Here is a 23,357-nt window from a genome sequence, read left to right as displayed (position 1 = left end):
GTGTGCAGAGACCCACTTGTTCTGTGCCTCTGTATCCCTGGGCTGTTCACTCCCAGTTTTACACAGATCATGTTTCCCCCTACATTCACTAAAAGATTTCTGATCTGAAGTTCCGGGTTGGTTGAGAAGATGCCAAGAGGCAGGGAGGTGGTCACCAGCAGGAGAAGGTGCTTTGAGGGAGCCCTCCGAGCAAAAGCTCCTGTTGGGGTGCAGTGTATGGGAACCAGAGAGCTGAAGCCACAGCTGAGCAGGGCCCGTCCACTGGTGCAACACCACTGGGGGCCTGACGGGGCTTCGCCGGGGCAGGCACACACGCTGGGAGATGGGCTCTCGCCTGGCCTCTGAGCTGGGACACAGCAGCCCAGAAGAGATTTTATACTGGGAGGGATTGGAAAGAAAGAAGGCCCCCAACCTTTCCCCTGGAGAAGGAGTCACATAAGCCACCCATGTATATTTAAGAAGTGCTCTGTCTTAGGAAGGCTCTGAGTTCTGTTCTTCTCAGTCCTTCATAATAGCTAGTGATTCATTTATTCATTCATCAGTGCAAAGAATATTTGGCGAATGCCACCGCACGCAAGGCATTATGGCAGGCGACTGGGAGCGATACCAAGATATAGAACGTGTGGACTTGCTTGTGTCATAGCCCCAGGTTAGAGATCGGGGAAAGTTCTGAGACAAGTACCCAAGAAACTGTAATACTGTATGAGGAGTACAGAGGACATGTTTAGGAATTCAGATTACTTCTAGCTATAAGGAAAGGGGAAAGCTTTATGATGGAAGTAGCTTCTGAAGACTTTATATGTGGGTAAGCCTTACCTATGGAAACCCATTGGTTTGGGGGCGGGGGTGGAGGATCGTGATTTAAATCTATGAATTGTTCTGCTGCTATCCTGACCCTCCCCTTCTCCAGCAGAGAGCATGCAGGCAGTGGGGAGGAAGATGAAATGTACCTCAGTCCAGCATCCCAGTTTGCAGACAGAATAAATGCCTGTGGGTCAAGTGCATGACTGCCATGGAGATTTGGATGGTCTGTGGTGTGAGTTACCCACGCGGGAATCTCCACACTCGGTGGGTCTCCCTTATCAGGGACAATTGCATTTGGCAATGCTAACTCCACAGGTAGGAGCATCTCTGTGCTCCTGGAGCCTTAAAAATCAAGTTAACCAGTCTGGCTTCTCCTCATGCCCCAGTGCCCCACGGCTGGCAATGGGGAGGCCGCATCAGTTTCGACATGCAGGATTTTCGGGGGCTTTAACTCAACTTGGGAACTCACTGCTAGGGCAGGCTGACCTCTGAGTTCACTGCAGGATCTCCCGTAGGACAAATCCAGCCATTCGCTCCCCTGGAGGGGCAAAGACTGTCTCTCTCTGCCTACACCTGGGAATCACTTAGGGGAACCTCTGACAAAACACCGCTCCTCGTCTTCACCCCACATGAATTGAATCAGAATTGCTGAGGGGGGACCAGCATTGGTGGTCCGTAAAAGCCCCAGGGCCCAGCACTGCAGTCTCTGGTTAGGGGCACGAGCAGGGGGCATGGTCTTGCCTCTTGGCTTTCCTCAGTGACCTCCAAGGTATGGTAGGACTTTGATTTTAAAAGTATGACTAAAAGGTGTTTCATTAAAATCAGCTCCCATTCTATAGCTTGCTACACATTAATAGAAGCCAGATTGCCAGAGCTTCCCTTTCTCGAAGCACATAGAACGGATTTTCACTGTAAACACCCATGCTTTTCCCTGTTAGCCCTAAGCGGCGTTGCTTCTCTGTCCAGCTTGCAGCCCTCCCTTCTGGGCTTCCTGGGGCTGGTCCCCAAGGATACTTAGCCACAGAGCCTGGTATCCAGTGACCAGATTTGTGATCTTTGACCCCATTGCTCCCAGACCCTTTGGCAGTTTGTCTTACCCCCTGACCTGGCCCTGAAGTCACCCTCTTCCGGGGGCCACTGGTTCCTAGATGCATTATGGATTCCGCTCAATAAAGTCTGAGCAGAGCCTTTGTTGAGGAGCGGCCGTGCTGGTCCTTTGGAGTTTCCACCGGCCTTGTCTCACATCCAGGACATACTTTCTCCCCTTTCCTGGAGAAATCATCCTTTTAGACTAGCTGGCAGGCTCAGCATCCCCACGGGTAATCGGAGGCCACTTTGTCCATCATCTTGCATCAGGTCTCTTTGGTCATGCGTGCTACACTCTCCCTAATCAAACAGAATGAGGTCCCCGGGGGCCCAGTGTCTTGCAGCACCAGAGCCCCCGCACGCTGGGGGGAGGTGGCCCAGGGAAGATAGGGCCTTCCATGCACAGCTGCCCACGCGCTGGACTGGAGAAGGGGCAGAGGCGCGACCCAGATGCGAGGAAGTCGCACTGGGCGCTGTGGCACGGCTGGCAGCCTGCTCGAGTCAGCGCGCAGGATGCTGTACCAGGGACAGAAGGCAAGGAGGGTCTCGTTGTTACCTGGAAAGGAACATCGAGAGAGCCCTGGGGAGAGTAAACATGGGCCGGCTCCCTCTGTCTGATCACATATGAATACAGAGTCTGGGGTGGCGGTAAATGGGAGTTTAATCTGGTTTGGGTTTAATGAGTGAAACCGAGACGACACGAAGCGCAGGCTTCTTCATTCTAAAGGTCCGTCTTCTCGAAGTGAATCGCCAAAGCCTCAGACAACTGTATTTTACAAATGGCTGAGTGAGGCAGGCCCCACAGCTGTATTCTCACCCCCCTGAGGGTGGTTTTTCCAAGCCTTTGTCTGCTGTAATTCAGCCCGATAGAGTTTACTGCCTTTTGTCTCTGGGTGATCTGTGCACAAAATGACCTTGCGTTTCCCTTCGTTCACCTTGTCTGAATCTCCTCTTCAGAAGGTTTCCAGTCTCCTTAGGCTGAGAGCTCTTACTGGCGGCTTCCGAGTGCGAGCCCGTGCTCCAGAAATAAGCCAGGAACCATGGCAGATGTTGTGGGGATTAATACCATGACAACAGAGAGGATGCCAAGAGTGGACAGCCCTTTCCTCGTATTCTTTAAAAACCATAAAGATGTATTGAAATTACTAAATTACCAAAGAGTTAGGATTATTGTGCCCAAATTTTGGCTCATTGACTTCCTCTGGTTTCCTTCGAAATGTACTGGGCACTCCACTCTTTGCATATGGCCTTTCAGAGTTAGGGACGTGGTATTACAATTCATAAAAGCACCTCTGAGAGGCCATAACAGAGAGATCATGCCCTTACGTCACCCTTAATGTATTGGGGGCGGTATGTTATCACCGGTAAGTCAAAGACCTGCCTTCCAACAAACCAGAAGGGCGTATGTTTAGCCGCAAACATAGTGTAGCATTGACTAATCAGGGCCTATCCAGCTCCAGAGACGTGCGGGACTTTTCTCGAACCTAGCCCTTCTGTTCATCTGTCTTTCCTGAAGCTACCCATGGCAATTTGTATAAAAGCCCAATAAATTAGAATCATACCAAAGACTGATGAAAGATTTTTCTTTATTCTGAACTGGGTAACATAACTCCAGATAATGTGTGGGTACTTGTTTCTACAGTGTGCTATGGGCTTAACTGACATCAGTAATAAAGCAGAAAGAAAAGATATTTCCATTTTTTTAAGTCAGTGATTTATTTTTCCAAGAGACTAAAAGACTCTGGACAAAGATGCCATAAAAACCTCATATAAACAGGATTTGGACAATTAGATACTGTGGTAATCAGCCTTTCTGCTGAGTGCACTCATAGCTCTGAGCCTTAAGTAAAATATTGTTTAATCAAGAATGACCAGTAAATAAAAGTGAATCATTGCATACCATGTCCGTTTGCATTTTATCATGCAGCTTTCCTAACACGGTGGAGTTCATTGTTGGTTTTGCCAGAGATATTTCTTTTTTAATGGATGAAGTTCTCATTTTCCATAGGAGAGAGGAGTCAGACAAATTATCCCATGCAATCACACTATCCAGAATGGGAATCCATCCCATTTTAAAATAAAAAATACTGAGATGCATTCACTTCGCAAGTGGGCTTCCTTTCTTGTGGAGAGCCCTTCCTCCCTTCAAATCAAAGGTCAGCCTGTGAATTATCCCCAGAAAAAGGAGGGACTCTAAGAGATGGCTGAATATTACCTGCTAGAAGCAGTGTGTTCTGACCTGGTCCATCAAAGAGCTTCAGGCCCCGGACCCATTTCCTGGTTCAGTGTTTCTCAAATGCCAGGTTTTGATACACTAGTAGGTCATGAAATAGATTTAGCGGTTTGCAACTGGCATTTTGAAAAACAAAGTAAGATAGAAATTTTAAAACCAGGTTATTTCAAGGAGGAAGGGAAAGGGTTGTCTTATGGAACTTCGGTTTTGTGTGTGAGTGGGCCCATGCTCAACGCAAGGTACGGTGGTATTTTTTAACAATGGTTCACTGACAAAGAATTTGGAAAAACACTGTTCTGGTTTGCTACCATGGGGAGAGGTGGTGTTTTGAAATTACTCCTAAAAGTCATCCATTCAAGGTTAAAGCAGCAGCCACAACAATAACAAAAACAGTAAACATATTGGGGGGTGGGGCAGTTTGCAGAGATCAGGAAGGGTGGATATAAAATTCCTGGACCAGCCACACTACCTGTGATTACATTCTGGAAATGTGCCTTCAGCCAGAGAAACGGGAGTAGCTCCACGTTGCCGGGGACGGGGGGAGTCCAAATTGCAACCTGGAGGTCAGGGTTATGGTGAAGCAGACACGCTGAGCGCACAGATCTGCCAGCCTGTCCTGGCGCTGGGGAGAGCATCTTGAGGCATTGGTTGTGGTCTTGCTGGGGCAGGCAACAACGGTGAGTTTGAGAGAGTTTCACCAGTGGAGTTAGACAGGCCTAAGCCGACTACCAGCTCTGCCATTTACGAGTCCTTGGCAAAACATTTCAAACCCTTCTTTTTTTTTTTTTTTTTTAAGATTTTATTTATTTATTTGAGAGAGAGAGAATGAGAGAGAGCACATGAGAGGGGGGAGGGTCAGAGGGAGAAGCAGACTCCTTGCCGAGCAGGGAGCCCGATGCGGGACTCGATCCAGGGACTCCAGGATCATGACCTGAGCCGAAGGCAGTTGCTTAACCAACTGAGCCACCCAGGCGCCCCATTTCAAACCCTTCTAAGCCTCGGTCTCCTTATCTGTAAAATGGGCATAAAAATACCTACTTCGTGATGTTGCTGTGAGAGTTAAGTGCAGGAACCAATAGCAGGTGGCTTAATAAAGGTTAGTTCCCTCCGTTTGTCTTGTGTACTGATGCTCCCACCTGCCATGGGGCAACAGAGAGCCGATCATCCAGTAGAGGGCCCTCTTCTTTTCCTTGTCCACCATTGTCTCAGTGATTGGGGCAGGAGAAGGAATGGGAGTGGGAAGGGACGGGCCGGAAACCAGGCCCTGGGCAGTGAGGAGGTGGCTCAGGCAGCTGTCCCCCACCAGGAGCTGTCAGCCGCCTACAGGCAGCTGGGCTGAGGTGGTGACTTCCCTGTGACCTCCCCCTGACTCAGGGGCTGCCACAACATCGCCAGATCCTGGCTCCCCTGCCTTGGCGCAAGGTCGAGACGGCTGTCCTCTCAGCAGAATGGCTTGTCCTTGACGTTTTGGCCACAGACATTTCTACTGGTTGAATTCCACCTGTGTTCTCCGAGCAGCGAGGACACTCCTGCCACCCATTCCCCAACTCTGTGTGTAACCATAGCTGTGGCCTCCTTCAGGTAGAAGATCTCACGGCCAGCCATGAGGCTGCTCTCCTAGAGATGGAAAATAACCACACGGTAGCCATCGCGATCCTGCAGGATGACCATCACCACAAAGTCCAAGGTAGCTACCAGCCCTGACGTGTGCAGCCGTTCGGCCATTCGGGGTGGGCCGTGCGAGCCAAACCGTACTGCCGCCTTTCCTCTCTTGCTCCTCTTTCCGTTTTCCCCTCCTCTCTGTCCTGGTGTGTCTTTCGTGTTGCTTCCTATGGAAAGAAGAGAGAAAAGATCCAGGATCCATCCAGGTAACTACATTTTTCCTCAGAAACATTTACCCTCAAACTTGCCTGGATATGAGAACCTTGGGGAGCTGTGCCGGGGGACGGACACCAGCCCAGGTCCCACCCGGCAATCCCATGTAGCTGCTGTGGGGTGCCTTCTGCACATCATAATTGTTCAGAGTCCCTGAGGTCATTCTGAGGGGTCTCAAAGCTGGAGAACCACTCTTCCAAAGTAGGCCTGGAAGTCCTGGGCTTTACCTTGTCTTGTTGCCTTTTAAAACAAAATGGCGCCCCCAAGGTAGGTGCACTTTCCCCACATTTATGGCATGTTCAGGGCCACAGCAGCGTCCAGCTGGATCTGGGTCTCCACATCTCATACTCAGACACCACATTCCCCGTGGGCTACGCAGAGCTCCAAATCTTTCTTTTTACATTTTTTTGTAACTTTGAATTATCTTTCAATACATAGAGGTTTTTTTGTGAGTCATAACAACACTAACAACATTTACCAAGTACTACTAAGATTTTTACTTTGTGAAAGAAGCTTTTTTACCTTTTGACGTGCATTTCCGTTAGTATATATGATTTATTTTTCAATTTCTCTCCCTACCTCAGTTTTTTTCCCTAGTTCACTGGTTGTTTAAGCATATTAACAGCAATAGAATTTAATAAATAGATTAATGAATTTTAAGAATTTGGAAGTTAACATCAGAGGTTATTTTTAAGATGCATTTATTTATTTTAGAGAGAGACCATGAGTGGGAGGGACAGAGGGAGAGGGAGAGAGAATCTCAAGCAGACTCCATGCTGCACACAGAGCCCGACATAGGGTTTTATCTCACAACTCTGAGATCACGACCTGAGCCAAAATCAAGAGTTAGTTGCTTTAACCGACTGAGCCACCCAGGCGCCCCAACATCAGATTTCTTAAAAATTATTTTAAAAATGTTCTTTGTAAACAACAAAATCTGCTGTGCAACAACCAATACTCATGTTTTGCTTCCCTCAAGCACCAGCCCCACCACCTCTGGGACTTATTAGTACATGAAGAAGTCCAAGCTGGAGTCAAGGAAGAGTACTTCCCTGAGAACTACTTAAATGTATTATCTGTGTCCTGAGAGCAGGTCTCCCACTTAGAGTACCAATTACCACCCTTGGCTGCACATTAGAACCACCTGGGGAATTTTTTTTTTTTTTTTAACACTTAGGTGTAGATCCCACTGCAGAGATTCTAATTTAATTGCTTTGGGGTGCAGCCTAGGCATCAGGATTTTTTAAAGCTCTCCGGGTGATTCTAACATGCGGCAAAATTTGAGAACCACTGTCTTAGAGCACAGTATTAAGCATGGGACAGAGTGTCATGACCTTAAAATAATGAAATTCATTATGGGTATATAGATACTAGTGATGGTTTATACCATCTCCAGAATAGGTATTAACTTTTATCTTGGGTTTTTGGGATCATCTGCAAGTGTTCTAAAATCCATCACTGCACTGTAGGAAAATGGTCTCTGGGAAGGGAATATGAATGGAAATAGTGCAATGAGCCATGGTGTTGCCTTTTGCTTTTGCATTTTCATAAAAATAGACCAGGTAGATTTTTCTGATGAATGAATCTCACTTAGATACCTACATCCAAGGCATTTGAATTATATATAAATGTCACGGCAATGTAGGTGTATTTAATGTTAGGTAAAAAATTTATTACTATGGTCAGGGCGATGCTTTCAATGACTATTAAAACTAATCATGTAGACAGAGCCAGGTAGACCAGAAGCCTACATAGCGTTATATCAATGAAATCAGCACAAACTTCTTTTTTCCCCAAATGTAAATTTCATCTATAAACAACTGGATTTCTTAGAGACTTTCACTGTCATTACTTGAAAGATTTGGGTCAGTGGAAACCACAAAGTCTTTCCTAATTGCAGCTCATGCCAGCCAGAATGATAATTGCTGGCCTCCAGTGGTCTCCTGTTCTAAGCATGCGATCCTGGCTGATTAATGGGACCTTTCCTCCCTGCAGTTATAACATGAAAACAGATTGCTTGTGTAGCCAGAATGAGATGCGCTTCACCCAGCTAACAAGACTCTTTCCATCTGGAGGAAAATAGAATCCATTCACTAATAACTCTTACATGACATCTCTTTCTGCCTAACTTGCAAATTATTACTGGAATGACACTTTTCACAGAACAGAATTGTTCCAGACTCGCTAAGAGGAGCCAGTCCAATTAGTCCTTCCTTCTGTCCGAGTGTCTTAATGTCGCCTCTTTGATCAAGCAAATCTTGAGATCTGTGGTTTCCAAAGTGTGGCCCAGAGACCACCAAGGTGCCCTTGCAGACACAGCCCTGGGCCCCTTCACGCATCCATTCCCCAGCAAGCCCAGGCTGACAGGATGGCTGCTAACAGCAACACTCTCCTTGGAAGGCCACCTTCTTCAGCCCCAGACGGCTGCTTCGTGGTGGAAAGGAGAGTGAGTTAACATTGATGACCCAGCTGTTCAACCATGAGGAAAACTTGGAGAATCAATGAGTATTGTGGAGAATCCAACTAGGCCAGAGTGTGGTCGAGCAGGTTGTAGGAACGAATGTGTGTGTGTTTGCATGTGCGTGTGTGCATGTGCTCCCAAGCTTGACTGTGGGTTTGGTTTTTTTTTTAATTTACTGTTTTAGAGAGAGGGAGTGGGGAAGGAGCAGAGGTCGAGAGAATTTTAAGCAGGCTCCACACTCAGCACAAAGCCCAACATGAGGCTTGATCCCACGACCCTGAGATCATGACCTGAGCTGAAATCAAGAGTCAGACGCTTAACCGACTGAGCCACCCAGGCGCCCCTACACGATTGTGTTGTGTCTGTTTCCCTCCCTCATTTCTTTTCTCTTTCCCTCTTTTTCCTTCTTTGTCCTATTCCCTTCCTCTTTCTTTCGCTGTCTTCTAAATAGCACTACGTATAATTTCGAAGGATGGAGAAGTCTCTTGAGGCTTCGGTCTGCTATCTACCGGTGTCCCTTATTCACCTACATCCTAAGTCTGGCAGAGTCTTGTTTGATCCTTTTCAGAAGACTAACTTGACTATTTGATCTCTTCTCTCCAGAACTGATGTCTACCCATGAGCTTGAAAAGAAAGAATTGGAAGAAAATTTTGAAAAGCTGCGGCTGTCATTACAGGTTAATATTCATTCTCTTAACTCTGATATCAAAATAATGGCAGCATCATCATGGCTGTTTGCAGATGTTTATCCAGCACCTACTGTGTACTGGTTCCTGTACTAAGCACTGGAATATAGAGGTAAATGGGACATGCTCCCTGCCCTTTGGGAAGTTACTGTCCGCTCAGACAGCTGTGACCTAAACAGTGACAGACAACACACAAGGTAACACGTACTTACACCCAGTGAATAATACCATTAGTGAGCACACAGGAGTTCCGAGGCACTGCTCCCCACTTGCCATGGTCAGAGGGGTACCTGAGCTGTGTCTGAAGGAAAGGGAGGACTTGGGGAGAACATTCTAGGCAGGGGGAATAAAGGGGTCCTAACGGACAGATGTCATAGGACATGTTGTGGGAATTATAAAAGGGACTTTAATCACCTGGAGGTGAGTGAGATGAAAAGAACCTTCTTTGCCTTCCACTGCCAACCTGCAGAAAACATGGGTCTCAGAGGCCAAGGAGCTGCCTGGCTTCCTTCTGACCTCGGGAAGAATGACGGGTCTCCCCAGTCACGTGCATCTCCCTCCTGCCCTCTAGAGACCCAGGCCACCCCCAGCCTCAGGGTGGAGCCGCCTGGGAAGCAAGGGTGAGGTCGGTGGCCCTGCTTCCATTCCCGACTAAGGCTGCCTCAATCATAACAAGATTCTTTGTTAAATATTAGGAATACTCACTGGAAATTGTGAAAGGTGAGGACTAAAACTGTAATACAAAGGTGAAATTTTTGCTTCTTTGATGGTGTCCTTTCTCCGGCAGTGTTCATTGTACAGAGCCTGCCCGCCACGAAATGAATCCAGGATTGTGGAGACAGCCAGTGTCACCACTATGGAATGTACTATTCAGAAGTTTTAAAATGGGCAACCACCTGCTGTGAGCCAGCGCCCCCCCCCCCCCACCGCCCCGATCCATCGGTCCGTCGACGGCCCTGCAGAATGCTTGTGCAGTCCTTACGTGGCTTAGCCTCAGCACATTAACCCCAAACTGCCCTCGAGTGCCCCCGATCCCACACCAACAGATGCACCCCCCCTCAGGAACACAAACCAGGACCATACCGTGATGTAACAAAAACCCCTTCCGGTCCAAAACCAAAAGAAGTGAGAGTTTTATTTCACATATGAGTCTTCACTCTGCCACTAACATTAAACTGACATGAATTGTACATAGTTTAGTTGTAACTCTCCGTGGGCAGAATTCATTGGGGCTAGAGATTATTTGGTACAAAGGGGATGGAATTGCTTAAGCCGAACTTTCTGGGCTACTGGGTGGCTAGAGAAACAGGTCTGGGGACAAGAGAGAGATGTGAGCTTTGAGTTTAAATCCCCAGTGTACCTCCTCTTACTAGCTTTGAAGTCATGGACAGTTACATAAGCTCTGTAAACTTGACTTTACTCATCTGTAAAATGGGGGCGATTGACAATACCTTCCTCAAGGTGTGAGCAGATTAAGGGAAATAATGGCTGTAAAGCGCATAGCACTAGGTTGGCTCGTGGTAGATGCTAATAAGTAGCGGCTGTGGGCTATGGTAATATGATAATAGTTTCAAGCACTGTTAACACTTACCGCCACTTTTGTCACGCCATCGGTTAATTCCTGAGTGGCCCGTGCTGTGCCGGATTACCAGCTGGGCTTTTCTGCCTCTCAGCTTGACTCAAAGGAGCCAACCCAAGTTGAAAAACAGTCTGTTCTGCCTGACGGCTGTGGCACGGTTGTGTGCCTATGGGTCTGTTTCGAGTAATGGTGAATAAGGCAGACGAAGAACAGTTTGACATTTTAGATCCATCCCAGGTGGTATTTGCCTGGTGCATCTTTCATTGTTTTGCTTTTCAACGGAGGAGGAGAGACTTGAAAGAAATGCCTCCTCTGACAGCGAGGACGAGTTTGGCGTAGGCGCCACGTAGCAGTTCAGGCTTTCGTGTAGTCACGTTCTAGAAGGAGACTGCACCACACAGCGACTGTGCTGGACCCGGGCCGGGGTCGCCCTGGGCTGGGATCTACATTCCCCGGCTCCTGTGCGTGCCAGCTCTACCGCCCTAACGCACCAGCACTTGCATTTAATGGCACTGGGGGGGCTTTTTCTTTTCTTTTTTTCCCTTAAAAATGAAATTGGAAGTAACCGGAAACAACAACAAAAAAAAAAAAAAAAAAAAAGAGGAAAAGGAACCTGCCAAAGATGGTTTGCAAACCAGGGTCCTCTGGCGAGATGGAGAAAGCGGGCAAGCCAGCACTTCTACATGACAGTGTCCTTATGTGGGATTACATAATTTACAACACCTCGCTCTTAATACGAGGGAGAAGAGTTCCTGGGGAGACCCTAGTCCCTTCATTTTAATGTCACTGAAATGGTGTCACGGGGCAGAGAACTTTGGGATACTCTGCGCTAATGAGGCACCGTCTCTCACTGCGCTTGAGCATCGAGAGAAAGCCACTGCCCGGCGTCCTTCACTCGCCTGCAGTGATCAGGCATTGCCGGGGTTGCAAGGGAGGTTGGGGGCAGTTGCACCTGCCCGGGCAGCCAGGGAAGGGGCAGGAAATGGTTCCTCCTCGGACATACCATCATCTTCTCAGCCTGCACACAGAGAGCTGCTGTAGCAGCAGCACTGGTCTAGCTGGGCAGAGGGTCTACACGGGAGAAAAGACTCAGCTCCCATGGCAGCTCATGCCAGGGACACGCAGTCCAGCCTTGCGGCCCGGAAAGGCGAGGGGAGGCCAGAAGTGAGCGGAGAAGGCGGGGGAGCTGGCCAGGGGAGCAGTGCTTGTGGGAGAGCTGGAATGTAAGGTGTCGGGGAGAGGGTGGGTTGTACAGTGAGAACTGAGCTGGGAGACAAGAGAGGCTGATCAGGAGCTACGTCAACACTGTGTAAAGTATGCACTTCATCTTGATGCCAGCGGGGTTTTACATGGAGGGGGTGACGGGTTCAGGTTTGCACTTTAGGAAGCTCCCCCTGACTCCAGCGTGAAGGCAGAAGAGTTATAACCCAGGTCCAGGAAAGACCAGCAGCGGGGCTAAACTTCAGGTAGAGGGAGAGGGACCAAGAGAGTTCGTGGACTCTGGGGACATTAAGCAGGTGGAATTGGTGGGACTTGATCCTTGGCCTCAAAATTAGTGTGTTTGGTGGTAGGAGGAGGGGGTCTCAGACAGAGAGGGAAGTCAAGGATGGTTCGATGGTTTATAAATGAGGACAGTTCTTTGAGATGGATATATTGTTCTTCCTAAAGTCGTGTCTGCAGTGGAGCGAGCTGGGCTTCTTGTCATTCTTTGCAGGACCAGGTGGACACGCTGACCTTCCAGAGCCAGTGTCTGCGGGACCGAGCCAGACGCTTTGAGGAGGCTCTGCGGAAGAACACCGAAGAGCAGCTGGAGGTAGTCCTGCTCCCCAGGCCCGGCGGCCCCACCGGGGCCTCACCCCGGGAGTCACCTCAGGGGTACCTCAGGACCTCTCTATGGATCCGCTGCCGCAGTGACGGCTAGCCAGGACATGTCCCTGTCAGCACCTCTCTCCTGACACACAGCACAGCTGTGGGTTTCTCCAGCGACATGTTATCCTTGCCAGTGGCCCACTGCCCCCCCACCAGCCACTGTCCCTGAGCTCTCCACCCCGGCCAGGACCTACCCTTCCACTCCGTTCTCCCCCAGCTTCGGTTAGGCTGGCACGGGAGGCACTCCTCAGTGCCTGCCTTAGTAGGGTGAGGGCAGTGTTTTCCAGAAAAGCAGGCAAAATTCCTTCCCACTGATAGAGGGTCGCCAGATAAAATACAGGACACCCAGTTCCATTTGAATTCTAAATAAGTGAATTTTTTAGTATAAGTATATCCCATGTAATACTTATACTTAAAAGGTGGTTTATCTGGAATTCTTAACTCAATGTCCTATATTTTGTTGTTGTTGTTGTTACATCTGGCAACCTTACTGTAGCATTTCTTTTTCTAAAGTGCCTTCTGTGTGCTTTTTAAACCACTTTGCTCATTTCCCATGCAAGGATGGCCCCCCACCCCAACTCTGCATGGGCACAGGGGAGACCTGTAAATCCCAACTTCTCTGTTGAATCAAGCAGTCTGGGTCAATGTTAAAAGCCAGTGTTGAATTTACTCTTTTTACCCCATGAGCTCCCTTTTGGGGATGGGCTGGTCACTTCCAGCCGTCCCAGCATCCAGAGTTTTCAGTAGATGGTGGCCTTACCTCCCTTGTTCCCCAGGGAGCTGGATTTCTCGTAGCATTTCCCGTGGGAAATCCATGAGCATTCATCTTTTTTTTTTTTAATTTTTTTATTGTTATGTTAATCACCATACATTACATCATTAGTTTTTGATGTAGTGTTCCATGATTCATTGTTCACGTGTAACATCCAGTGCTCCATGCAGAACGTGCCCTCTTTAATACCCGTCACCAGGCTTACCCATCCTCCCACCCCCCTCCCCTCTAGAACCCTGTTTGTTTTTCAGAGTCCATCGTCTCTCATGGTTCGTCTACCCCTCCGATTTCCCCCGCTTCATTCTTCCCCTCCCGCTACCTTCTTCTTCTTCTTTTTTTTTTCTTAACATATATTGCATTATTTGTTTCAGAGGTACAGATCTGAGATTCAACAGTCTTGCACCATTCACAGTGCTTACCAGAGCACATACCCTCCCCAGTGTCTATCACCCAGTCACCCCATCCGTCCCACCCCAGCCCCCACTCCAGCAACCCTCAGTTCGTTTCCTGAGATTAAGAGAGCATTCATCTTTTATCAGGGAAGGCTGTGAGTGGGCTCACACGAGCTCCGGTAGCTCTGGGGAAGCTTGGTACAGAAGGCTGGATTTACTGAGTTCATGGCACTAGCGAATACCGGGCTTTTGCTGGGGCCCCTGGTAAATAGCTCTTACTCTCCGCCGTTGTAGATTGCATTGGCCCCCTATCAGCACTTGGAAGAAGACATGAAGAGTCTGAAGCAGGTGTTAGAGATGAAGAATCAGCAAATACACCAGCAGGAAAAGAAGATTATTGAGCTGGAAAAACTGGTGAGTCGGCCTGCCTCATTGGGAGAGCCCCAGTAAGCTGAAGGATATACCTTACCGTCATCACGGACGTCTTCATTCACTGCATCCGGAGGGTGTGCCCTTCCCTGTCCATTGCTTACACCTGAGCAGGAAATGCCATAGCTGAGTCCCGAGATCTTTCTTAGGGAGCCAGGAATTCTGATAAGGAATCCGAGGTGGCGAGCCCTCCTGACTGCCTGCCTCCATCCCCCATCCGTCACTCCTCCCCTGGGGGACTGCTGCTTCCTCCCTCCTCCCTGCGGGGGATGAGTGCTGAGCCAGCATCCGGGGAGCATCACTGAGGTGTGTGCCAGGCACTGCGCAGAGCACTTCACGTGTTTGTTCTTTAACCCCCGACAGCAATCCACTGGAGCAGGTACCGGTCAGAGGCTCCTTTCATAGATTCAGGCGCAGATGGAGGCCTGGGCAGAGAGCGTAGCCCACCCAGAGCCCGCTGATTAGTGGATGGGACTCCAGGCCCAGGGCTCCCGGTGCCTGCTCTCATAACCCGCTCTCATAACCTCCCTCCCCTTCAACCCGGCTTCCCTTTAACCCGGCTTCCCCAGAACTAGCAATGGTGCCCTTTGGGGAAACAGAGCACCCCTGAGCTCACTCCCCTCCCCTGCAGGCACAAGGGTCCTGCAAGGGCTGGAGCAGGAGACAGTCATCCTGAGTTGCTAGCAGAGCAGTGTGCTTCCAAGGAGACACCATCTCGATGGGGAGGCTGATGTAAGGGTCCCAGATAGACTTTCTTGCTTTTTTACTGTTACATTTAAAATAAACGTTGATGCTATAAAAAGCAAAGACATGCATTATAAGAAATTATAAGATAAACAAAAACAAGAAAGTTAGAAGATATTTCCAAGTGCTGTTAGCACTTCCCAGAGCTTTTCCTCGGTACCGTGGACGTGCCCCACACACGGAGACCTTTGTGTCCTGCTTTCTTCCAGCCAGCGGCTCTTTAACTTGCCATCTCAGTAACTGATCATCTCATCTACCTTGTAAAGTTCCCTGCCTGTGTCTGAAATATCCCTTGAAGCTGGTTTTCCCAAGCCAGGAGCTGGTCTAGATGCACCCGTTGTATTCGGTTGTCATGTCCTCTCTTTATCTAGCACCTCCGCTCCCTGCGGATGTCTCATACTGCAGGTGCTCATCAGGTGGGATGGGGGCAGACTGCAGTGTGACTGTTGGTAAGCAGCATCCTGGGCCATGGTGACCATGGGGCACCGCCCTGCCATGCAGCCCAGCCCACATAAGGACTGACAACCGTCCTCCTCCAGGCTGGGCCATCTGCATTCAGTTGTCTGGTCACCCACAAACTTTAGGGTTTATTTGGCTGTTTTTAGCCATGTTCCAGGCATTCTGCAGCCACGCATGACTTCTCCTTCCAGAAACCTTTCTCGGCATAAAGAAAGAACTGATGTAATCACTTCCCATTTCCTGGGAGCAAAGATGAAGGTTGTAGGGAAGTTTGTGGAACAGAGCTCAGCCCTTTGGCTCTGACTCCTAGTCCTAGTCATGGAAGGGCCACAGTTATCCTCGAAGATTAACAACCCAACAGTGAATTTGTCATTTTCTCTTCAAAAAATAATTTATTTCTGAATTTATCTTAGAATGGGACTGTACTTCTGCAAGGCCCTACGGGACACACGGACAGAGGAAAAGGCATAAATTGTGGGGGAATAACAACCATGGAAAATGTTGTTTTCGGATCATGTACCAAGCCCGTCTCAGGCTTTGGGTTCCTGGCTGCCCATACCCTCAGAAGGAAAAAAATGTGTCCACATTACTTCTATTTCTACCCCTCCGTTAATTCAGAACGTCATATTGTGCATGCATGCTGGGGCCGGGAATGCCAATGCAGCGCAGCTGACCATCAGGAAGAACCAGGGGACCCATCAGCCAAACTAGGTCCTGGTGGTGTTCCCTTATCTCTGACAGCTTATCTCTGACTGCAGGGACACACACTGTAAGAAATGTATTCGTGGGGCGCATGGATGGCTCAGTTGGTTAAGTGTCTGCCTTCAGCTCAGCCTTCATGATCCTGGGGTCCTGGGATCGAGTCCTGATCAAGCCTGCTTCTCCCTCTGCCTCTGCCCCTCCCCCGGCTTATGCTCTCTCTCTCTCTCTCTCTCTCTCTCTCCCTCTCTCTCTCAAATAAATAAATAAAATCTTTAAAGAAAAGTATTCTACACAGGAACCTGATGTATATACACACACACACACATATAATATATGGAAAAACATTTATATCTAAAATATGACTAACAATATACTTTTACTATATACAGTGCACTCTGGTATTTTCTGTTCTGTTTCATTTTGTTTAAAAAAGAAATGCTACCTACATCTCTCTAACTTGATTTTACAATCCACTAATGCATTGCAAACTGCAGTTTGCAAAGCACTGTTCTTTTTTTTTTTTTTAAGATTTTATTTATTTGAGAGAAAGAGCGCGAGTGTGTGAGTGGGGGAGGGGCAGAGGGGGACGTGCAAGCAGACTCTGCAACGAGCGTGCGGAGCCTGACACAGGGCTCCATCTCAGGACCCTGGGATCATGACCTGAGCCAAAATCGAGAATTGGACACCCAACCCACTGAGCCACCCAGGTGCCCCGCAAAGCACTGTTCTTGATGATCCTCCAAAGCCCAGAAGCCAAGGGCTCTGGTCTTCTACCTTTGTCATGGCCTTGCTGAGAACCTCTTAACCCTGCGTCCTTTGTAGGCAGAAAAGAACATTGTCCTAGAAGAAAAGATCCAAGTTCTCCAGCAGCAGAATGAAGACCTCAAAGCAAGGATTGACCAGAACACCGTTGTCACAAGGTAGGTGGGCCTGGGTGTCTAGCTTAACGAGGCACGTGTCACCTACAAAGTGGCTTTGCTCTTGAGCTCATTGGAGGGCTCTGTTTTTGTTCCAGCATCCACTTTATCTCATTCCTCTGAGCTGTGAGGCTTCCTCACAGGCTCTTGGCATGTCGCATAGGGAAAGAAGAATAAAACATGCCATGGGGACCACAGAGCCTGTCTGCTGGCTCTGCATATCAGTGGTCCCCCCTTGGGGGAAATGAGTGAAACTGGCAGAAGTGCAAAGCAGAGGTCTCCAGTACAGCTGGGAGATGGAGGGGGTTATTTCTGGGGAGTTTGGAGAGGGCCACCTGCTGGGTATTCCCAGGTGAAAGAGAAAAACCACGTGAGCGCCATTAGCTCCCCGGCGCAGAGCTGGGGAGGGCCCTCCGCTGCTGAGCTGTGGTCCTGGGCCAGCCTGGCCATGGCAGTGGGAAAGGTGTGGGGTGACCAAGCCAGTGAAGCCGCGCAGCCGAATTCAGCTGCTCTGAGTAACACCCTTCCCACCTCTGTCCCCTGCTCTGTGATGCTCCAACCTTCAAAGAAGGATGCAGTGGTCCTCTGCTCTGCTATCAGAGTGGAGTAAAGCAGGGTTTGGGCTGGATCAGCCAGCTGGAGCTTACAGGCGGGCCTCGGAGCTACTGTGGTTTCGGTTCCAGACCACCGCAATAAAGCAAGTGTCGCAGTGAAGCAATCCAATGAATTTTGCCCAAATGAATGGTTTCCCAGTACATCTAAAAGTCACGTTTACACTATCCTATAGTCTACTAAGTGTGAAATACCATTATGTCTAAAAAAGCGATGTACATACCTTAATTTAAAAATACTTTATTGCTAGGGGTGCCTGGGTAGCTCAGTCGGTTAAGTGTCTGCCTTCGGCTCAGGTCATGACCCCAGGGTCCTGGGATCGAGTCCTGCATCAGGCTCCATGCTCAGCGCAGAGCCCGCTTCTCCCTCTGCTTGCTGCTCTCCCTGCTTGTGCTTTCCTTCTCTCTCTCTCTCTCTGACAAATATATAAAATCTTTAAAGAAGTAAAAATACTTTATTGCTGAAAAATGCAAACCATCATCTAAACTTTCAGCGAGTCGTAATCTTTTTGCTGGTGGAGGGTCTTGGCTCACTGTCGACGGCTGCTGACTGATCAGATTGGGGGTTGCTGAAGGCTGGAGAAGTCTGTGCCAGTTTCTTAAAACAACAGTGAAGTTTGCTACATCGATTGACTCTTCCTTTCATGAATGATTTCTCTGTAGTGTGTGATGCTGTTTGATAGCATTTCATCCACAGTCGAACTTCTTTCAAAACTGAAGTCAGTCCTCTCAAACCCTGCTGCTGCTTTGTCAGCTAAGTTGATGTCATATTCTAAATCCTTTGTGGTCATTTCAGTAGTCTTCATGGTGTCTTCACCAGCAGAATCCATCTCAAGAATCCACTTTCTTGGCTCATCCACGAGAAGCAGCTCCTCAACCGTTCAAGTTGGATCACTGGATTGCAGCAATGCAGTCCCATCTTCAGGCCCCACTTCTATGTCCAGTTCTCTTGCTGTTTCCACCACCTCTGCAGTGACTGTCCCCACCGATGCCCTGAACCCCTCCAAGTCCTCCATGTGGGTGGGAACCAACCTCTCCCAAACTCCTGTGAATGTGGAGACTTTGACCTCTTCCCATGAATTATGTTCTTAATGGCATCTAGAGTGGTGAATTCTTTCCAGAAGATTTTCAATTGTCCAGCTCCATCAGAGGAATCACTCTCTATGGCGGCTATAGGCTTACAAAATGTGTTTCTTAGAGAATAAGACTTGGAAGTCAGGATGACTCTGTGATCCAGGGGCTGCAGAATGGATGCTCTGTCAGCAGGCATGAAAACAACATTCATCTGGTCTGTCTCCGTCAGAGCTCCTGGAGGACCAGGTGCATGGTCAGTGCGCAGTAATATTTAGATAGGAATCGTTTTTCTCAGCAGCAGGTCTCAACAGTGGGCTTCCAATATTCGGTGAACCATGTTGTAAACAGACATGCTGTCATCCGGGCTTTGTCGTTCCACGTACAGGGCACAGGCAGAGTAGGCTGAGCATCCTTCTGAAGGGCCCTAGGATTTCCAGAACAGTCAGTGAGCACTGGCTTCAACTGAGGTCACCAGCTGCGTTAGCCCCTGACAGGGCAGTCAGCCTGGCCTTTGAAGCTCTGAAGCCGGGTACTGACTTCTCCTCTGGAGCTGTGAAAGTCCTCGATGGCATCTTCTTCCAGTAGAAGGCTGTCTTGTCTACACTGAAAGCCTGTCGTAGCTGGACCTTCTGGAGAACTTGCTGCAGCTTCTCCACCAGCCCTCGCGGCTTCACCTTGTGCTTTCTGTTGTGGAGCTGGCTTCTTTCCTTCGACCTCGTGAACCAACCTCTGCCAGCTTCAGACTTTCCTTCTGCAGCCTCCTCACCTCTCTCAGCCCTCAGAATTACAGAGAGCTAGCTACAGCCTAGCTCTGGATTAGGCTTCGGCTTAAGGGAATGCTGGGGCTGGTTTGCACTTCTCTCCAGACCACTCGAACTTTCTCCACCTCAGCATTAAGGCTGTTTCTCTTTCTTATCATTCATGTGTTCACTGGAGCGGCACTTTTAATGTCCTCGAAGAACCTTTCCTTCGCATTCCCAGCTTGGCTGTCAGCCCATCAAGGCTTCACCATGACTTCCTCACTAAGCTCTGGTTTAGAGTGGGAGGTGTGCAACTCTCCCTTTCATTTGAACACTTAGAGGCCACCGTAGGGCTATTCACTGGTCTGACTTCAATATTGTTGTGTCTCAGGAAATAGGGAGACACCCAAGGAGAGGGAGAACGATGGGGAAAGCCTGGTCGACAGAGTGGTCAGAACACACACAACATTAATTGGTTAAGTTTGCGATCTCATACGGGCACGGTCTGTGGTACCCCAAAACAATTACAATAGCGACATCAAAGATCACTGATCACAGATTAGCATAACAAATATAATAATAATGAAAAAGTTTGAAATATTGCAAAAATTACCAGACTGTGACGCAGAGACGTGAAGTGAGCAAAGGCCATTGGAAATGTGGCGTTTGAGGGCTGCCACAAACCTTCAACTTAGAAAAAACACAATACCTGCCAAGTGCAGCCAAGTGAAGCATAATACAATGAGGCGTGCCTGCATTTCATCCAGGAGGACAGAGCCTTCTCCGTGTGACCCGCGCCTGTGCCCTGGCCCACTACTCAACTGTACTCCTTATTGGATCTGCCTGTGTCACCCTGTGATGCACACACTTGTGCACACACGCACACTCACACGCATACTTGTGCTTCCTGTCACACATGTGCCCATTCGTGTGCCCACTCCCAGACTTGCAGTCACGCTCCCTCGAATGCATGCACACTCTTGCGTGCAGCCGCCTCCCAGGTCACACGCATGTACTTGCACACATTCACACACATTGCCTCCGCAACTGAACTCGGGGTGCCGCAGTTCGTTCCCACCCCAGAGGCTCACAAGAGAGACTGTGCAGGGGCAGTAGGTCCGTCACGCCCCTCTCCCAGGGGGAGCTGGAGCCTCTGCTCAACCTGAGCCACTGCACGTCCCCGGGAAATCACAAAGGCACCCTGGTCCAAAGAGCAAGTCCAGGCTTTATCCAAGTGAGCTGGCTTCCCGGGCTAGGTCCATCCAGCTACAAAATGCAACAAAGCGAGCAACTCACACTTCCTGACAGACAGCACAGGATGCCTTGATTCATTTTTCATTTAGCATCCCTTCTCAACAAACATTAACCGAGCATCTGTTATGTGCCAGACACCAGGCTGGATGCTGAGGATTCAAAGAAGGCTCTGGTCCGTGTCGCCGAGGGCTCTCCGACCAGCCGGCGGGCAGATGCACAGATCAGCATTTGCAGCAGGGGAAGGCAGTTGCTACCATGGAGCCCTGAGCCAGGGGCAGGGAGGCCCGGAGGGTCCTTTGGCTGACGGCCCTGTCCCTGTGCTGTCCTTAGTGTTGGTCGCCACTCTCTCTGAGCCTCCTGGGCGGCACACCCACCCCAGCTCCCCACTTCCCCCTTTTCCTCTTCTGCCTTCAGCGTTTGCTCTGTCCAGTGGACAACTAGCGCCTCCCCTGACCGGGCAGAGGGACTGGGAGACGAATGGGGACGGCTGTGTCCGAGGGACAAGTGGAAATCATGTTTCAGCCCATGGTGCTTGGTCACCGTGGTCCCACTTGTCCCTGTCCTCGCGCGGGCGCTACCGCCTCCTCCCGTGCCCCAAGCCCACGGGCAGGGTGGATCTCACGTTCGGTGCCTCCCCGCAGGATTGCTGACCGTTTCTTGTTCTCCTCATGCAGACAACTGTCGGAGGAAAATGCTAATCTGCAGGAATATGTCGAGAAAGAAACCCAGGAGAAGAAGAGATTGAGCCGAACCAACGAAGAGCTGCTTTGGAAGCTCCAAACTGGGGACCCAACCAGCCCGGTTAAACTCTCCCCCACGTCCCCTGTTTACCGCGGCTCCTCCTCGGGGCCCTCCTCTCCCGCCAGAGTCAGCACAACGCCCAGATGACGCCGCACCACGCAGCCTGCGGGAGCCCTGGCTCCCGTCCACGTCCACCCGGTGGTTCCACCCGGAGGCAGTCAGGACCAGGGGCCAGCCCGCGGCTGGCCCTGCGCGCATGCTCAGTAGCTGCCTAGCTGCATCCTAAGCAAAGTCCTCTTCTGATCCTCATATAAGACTGTCCCGGTGTTGCACTTAGGAAAGTGTAAACGGTAGTGTCTGATGTGCAAACGTTTGACCGTAGGTAGAGCCAAAAGAAAGAAAGAAACTCCAACTGTTCTTGAGCAATGAACTTTCACTGCAGAATTTCAGGTTAGTTACAAGTAGCTCAGTTTTGAATATACATTGAATAATCATTGTGTACTGCACCGATATGTGTGTATATTTAGATACACGTATATACACATGCAGTGGTTCTGAATTGCATTTTTTATAACATGAAGTGCTGACATATTTTGGTGAAGGTCAGCAGTTTTCTAACTTGTGCCTAAGAATTATTGGGATATGAAAATACATTTCTATCTAGCTTCCCAGGAATATTTCTACCCAAAATAGAAAAAGGAAAAAAAAAAAAAAAAGATACAGAGAAGAAGCGCCTTTCAACCTACCACCAAGTGGTACTCTAACACAAACACCAGCGATTTGTGAACGGTAACTGCCTTTGGAACAGTCAGCTTCTTAGCCAACATGATGTGAGGTCACTATTATTCCATTCGCAAGTTTTAATTATTAATACTCCTGTCGTGAGTGCCTAAGGGATAGCAGTGGGAAACCCTGAGGGGTTTAGCAGTTTTGCAGATGATACTCATGACAGTGAATCATCTACAGTCTTGTAAACACAAGTTTTGCTTTTTTTCCTAAGTGGCATCTTGGAATCCGTCATTAAGCTACTGCACCCTCGGGAAAATACGGAGGAGCATGACCTTCTGGAGTGAGGGTGAGGATGACCTTGGAGTTGGCCAAGACCATCCGTGCTCCGTCCTCCAGAAGGCAAATTGCTGATAGGATCTGTATTTTGACGGAGCAGAGTAGGAAAATGTCCTCTGGCAGCCCCATGTGGCGTGCTCTGATGCAATTCTCTAAATGGTCAACCCACCAAAAGATGACCCGCAGGCCCCCATTTCATAGGCAACCAACCTCCCAGCAGTTTGGTTCTATAACTCAACCCCATCACTGTACACTGAGATGGCTCAGGGGTTCTAGCAGGGGCTTCCAGAATGCCGACTCTTCCATCCTGGGGGATCCGTTCCAAGCTGTGCTCAACCATCACATGACCTCCCACAAAAGCCAGGCGTATTTTCTGCCCGATGACCAAGCTGTCCCACAGCCACCAGCGGTCCCTTCTTAGGCCCAGGAGGTTCTTCCAGATGGAAGAGCCCTACGGAACGGCCAGCCAGCGGTCCCTGGCTCCTGGACTGGCATTTGTCTCGGAAACGGTAGACGTAGAATGTGAACGAACGCTCCCCCCGTAGTGCTGTGGAACGGTAGGAGCATGACACACAAAAAAAGACGTAGTTTTAACAGTTGATACGGTGACATTAATGATGCCTTTGTTTCCTGTTTGTGACAAAGACCCTGCACTTTCTGCCGACGGCCCCTCAGAATGGTCCTGAGCACAGGGCTGCCTCCGAGCCGGCCCGAGGCAAGCAGACTCATGCAGGGATGCTCCGTGCGCCAGAGCCACGGAGCCAGGAGGAAATGGCCCGCAGAAGGGGCCGCCTGGCCCGGGGCCCTGCCTGCTCGCCACACGTGCGGCCGGCCCGAAGACAGGCCTGGTCTGTGCTCCAGGTG

General features: G+C 49.4%; 1 protein-coding gene across 4 annotated transcripts in view; it reads left to right on the top strand.

The window, feature by feature from the left end:
• Positions 1-21,575, top strand: part of MTUS2 (microtubule associated scaffold protein 2) — a 374,457-nt gene extending 352,882 nt beyond the window's left edge. For all 4 annotated transcript variants that reach the window (XM_044913210.1, XM_044913209.1, XM_021678263.2 and 1 more), the window contains 6 exons: positions 5,705-5,810; positions 9,063-9,136; positions 12,439-12,537; positions 14,052-14,171; positions 16,914-17,011; positions 21,362-21,575. In XM_044913210.1, the coding sequence (XP_044769145.1) occupies positions 5,705-5,810; positions 9,063-9,136; positions 12,439-12,537; positions 14,052-14,171; positions 16,914-17,011; positions 21,362-21,575 (711 nt within the window). The remainder of the gene's footprint in view (positions 1-5,704; positions 5,811-9,062; positions 9,137-12,438; positions 12,538-14,051; positions 14,172-16,913; positions 17,012-21,361) is intronic.
• The last annotated feature ends 1,782 nt before the right edge of the window (positions 21,576-23,357 follow it).

The sequence above is a fragment of the Neomonachus schauinslandi genome, chromosome 3 (genome assembly GCF_002201575.2).
Source record: "Neomonachus schauinslandi chromosome 3, ASM220157v2, whole genome shotgun sequence".
Taxonomy (NCBI): Eukaryota; Metazoa; Chordata; class Mammalia; order Carnivora; family Phocidae; genus Neomonachus; species Neomonachus schauinslandi.
Note: the sequence above shows the minus strand (reverse complement) of the source record. Positions and strands in the feature narration are given on the sequence as shown.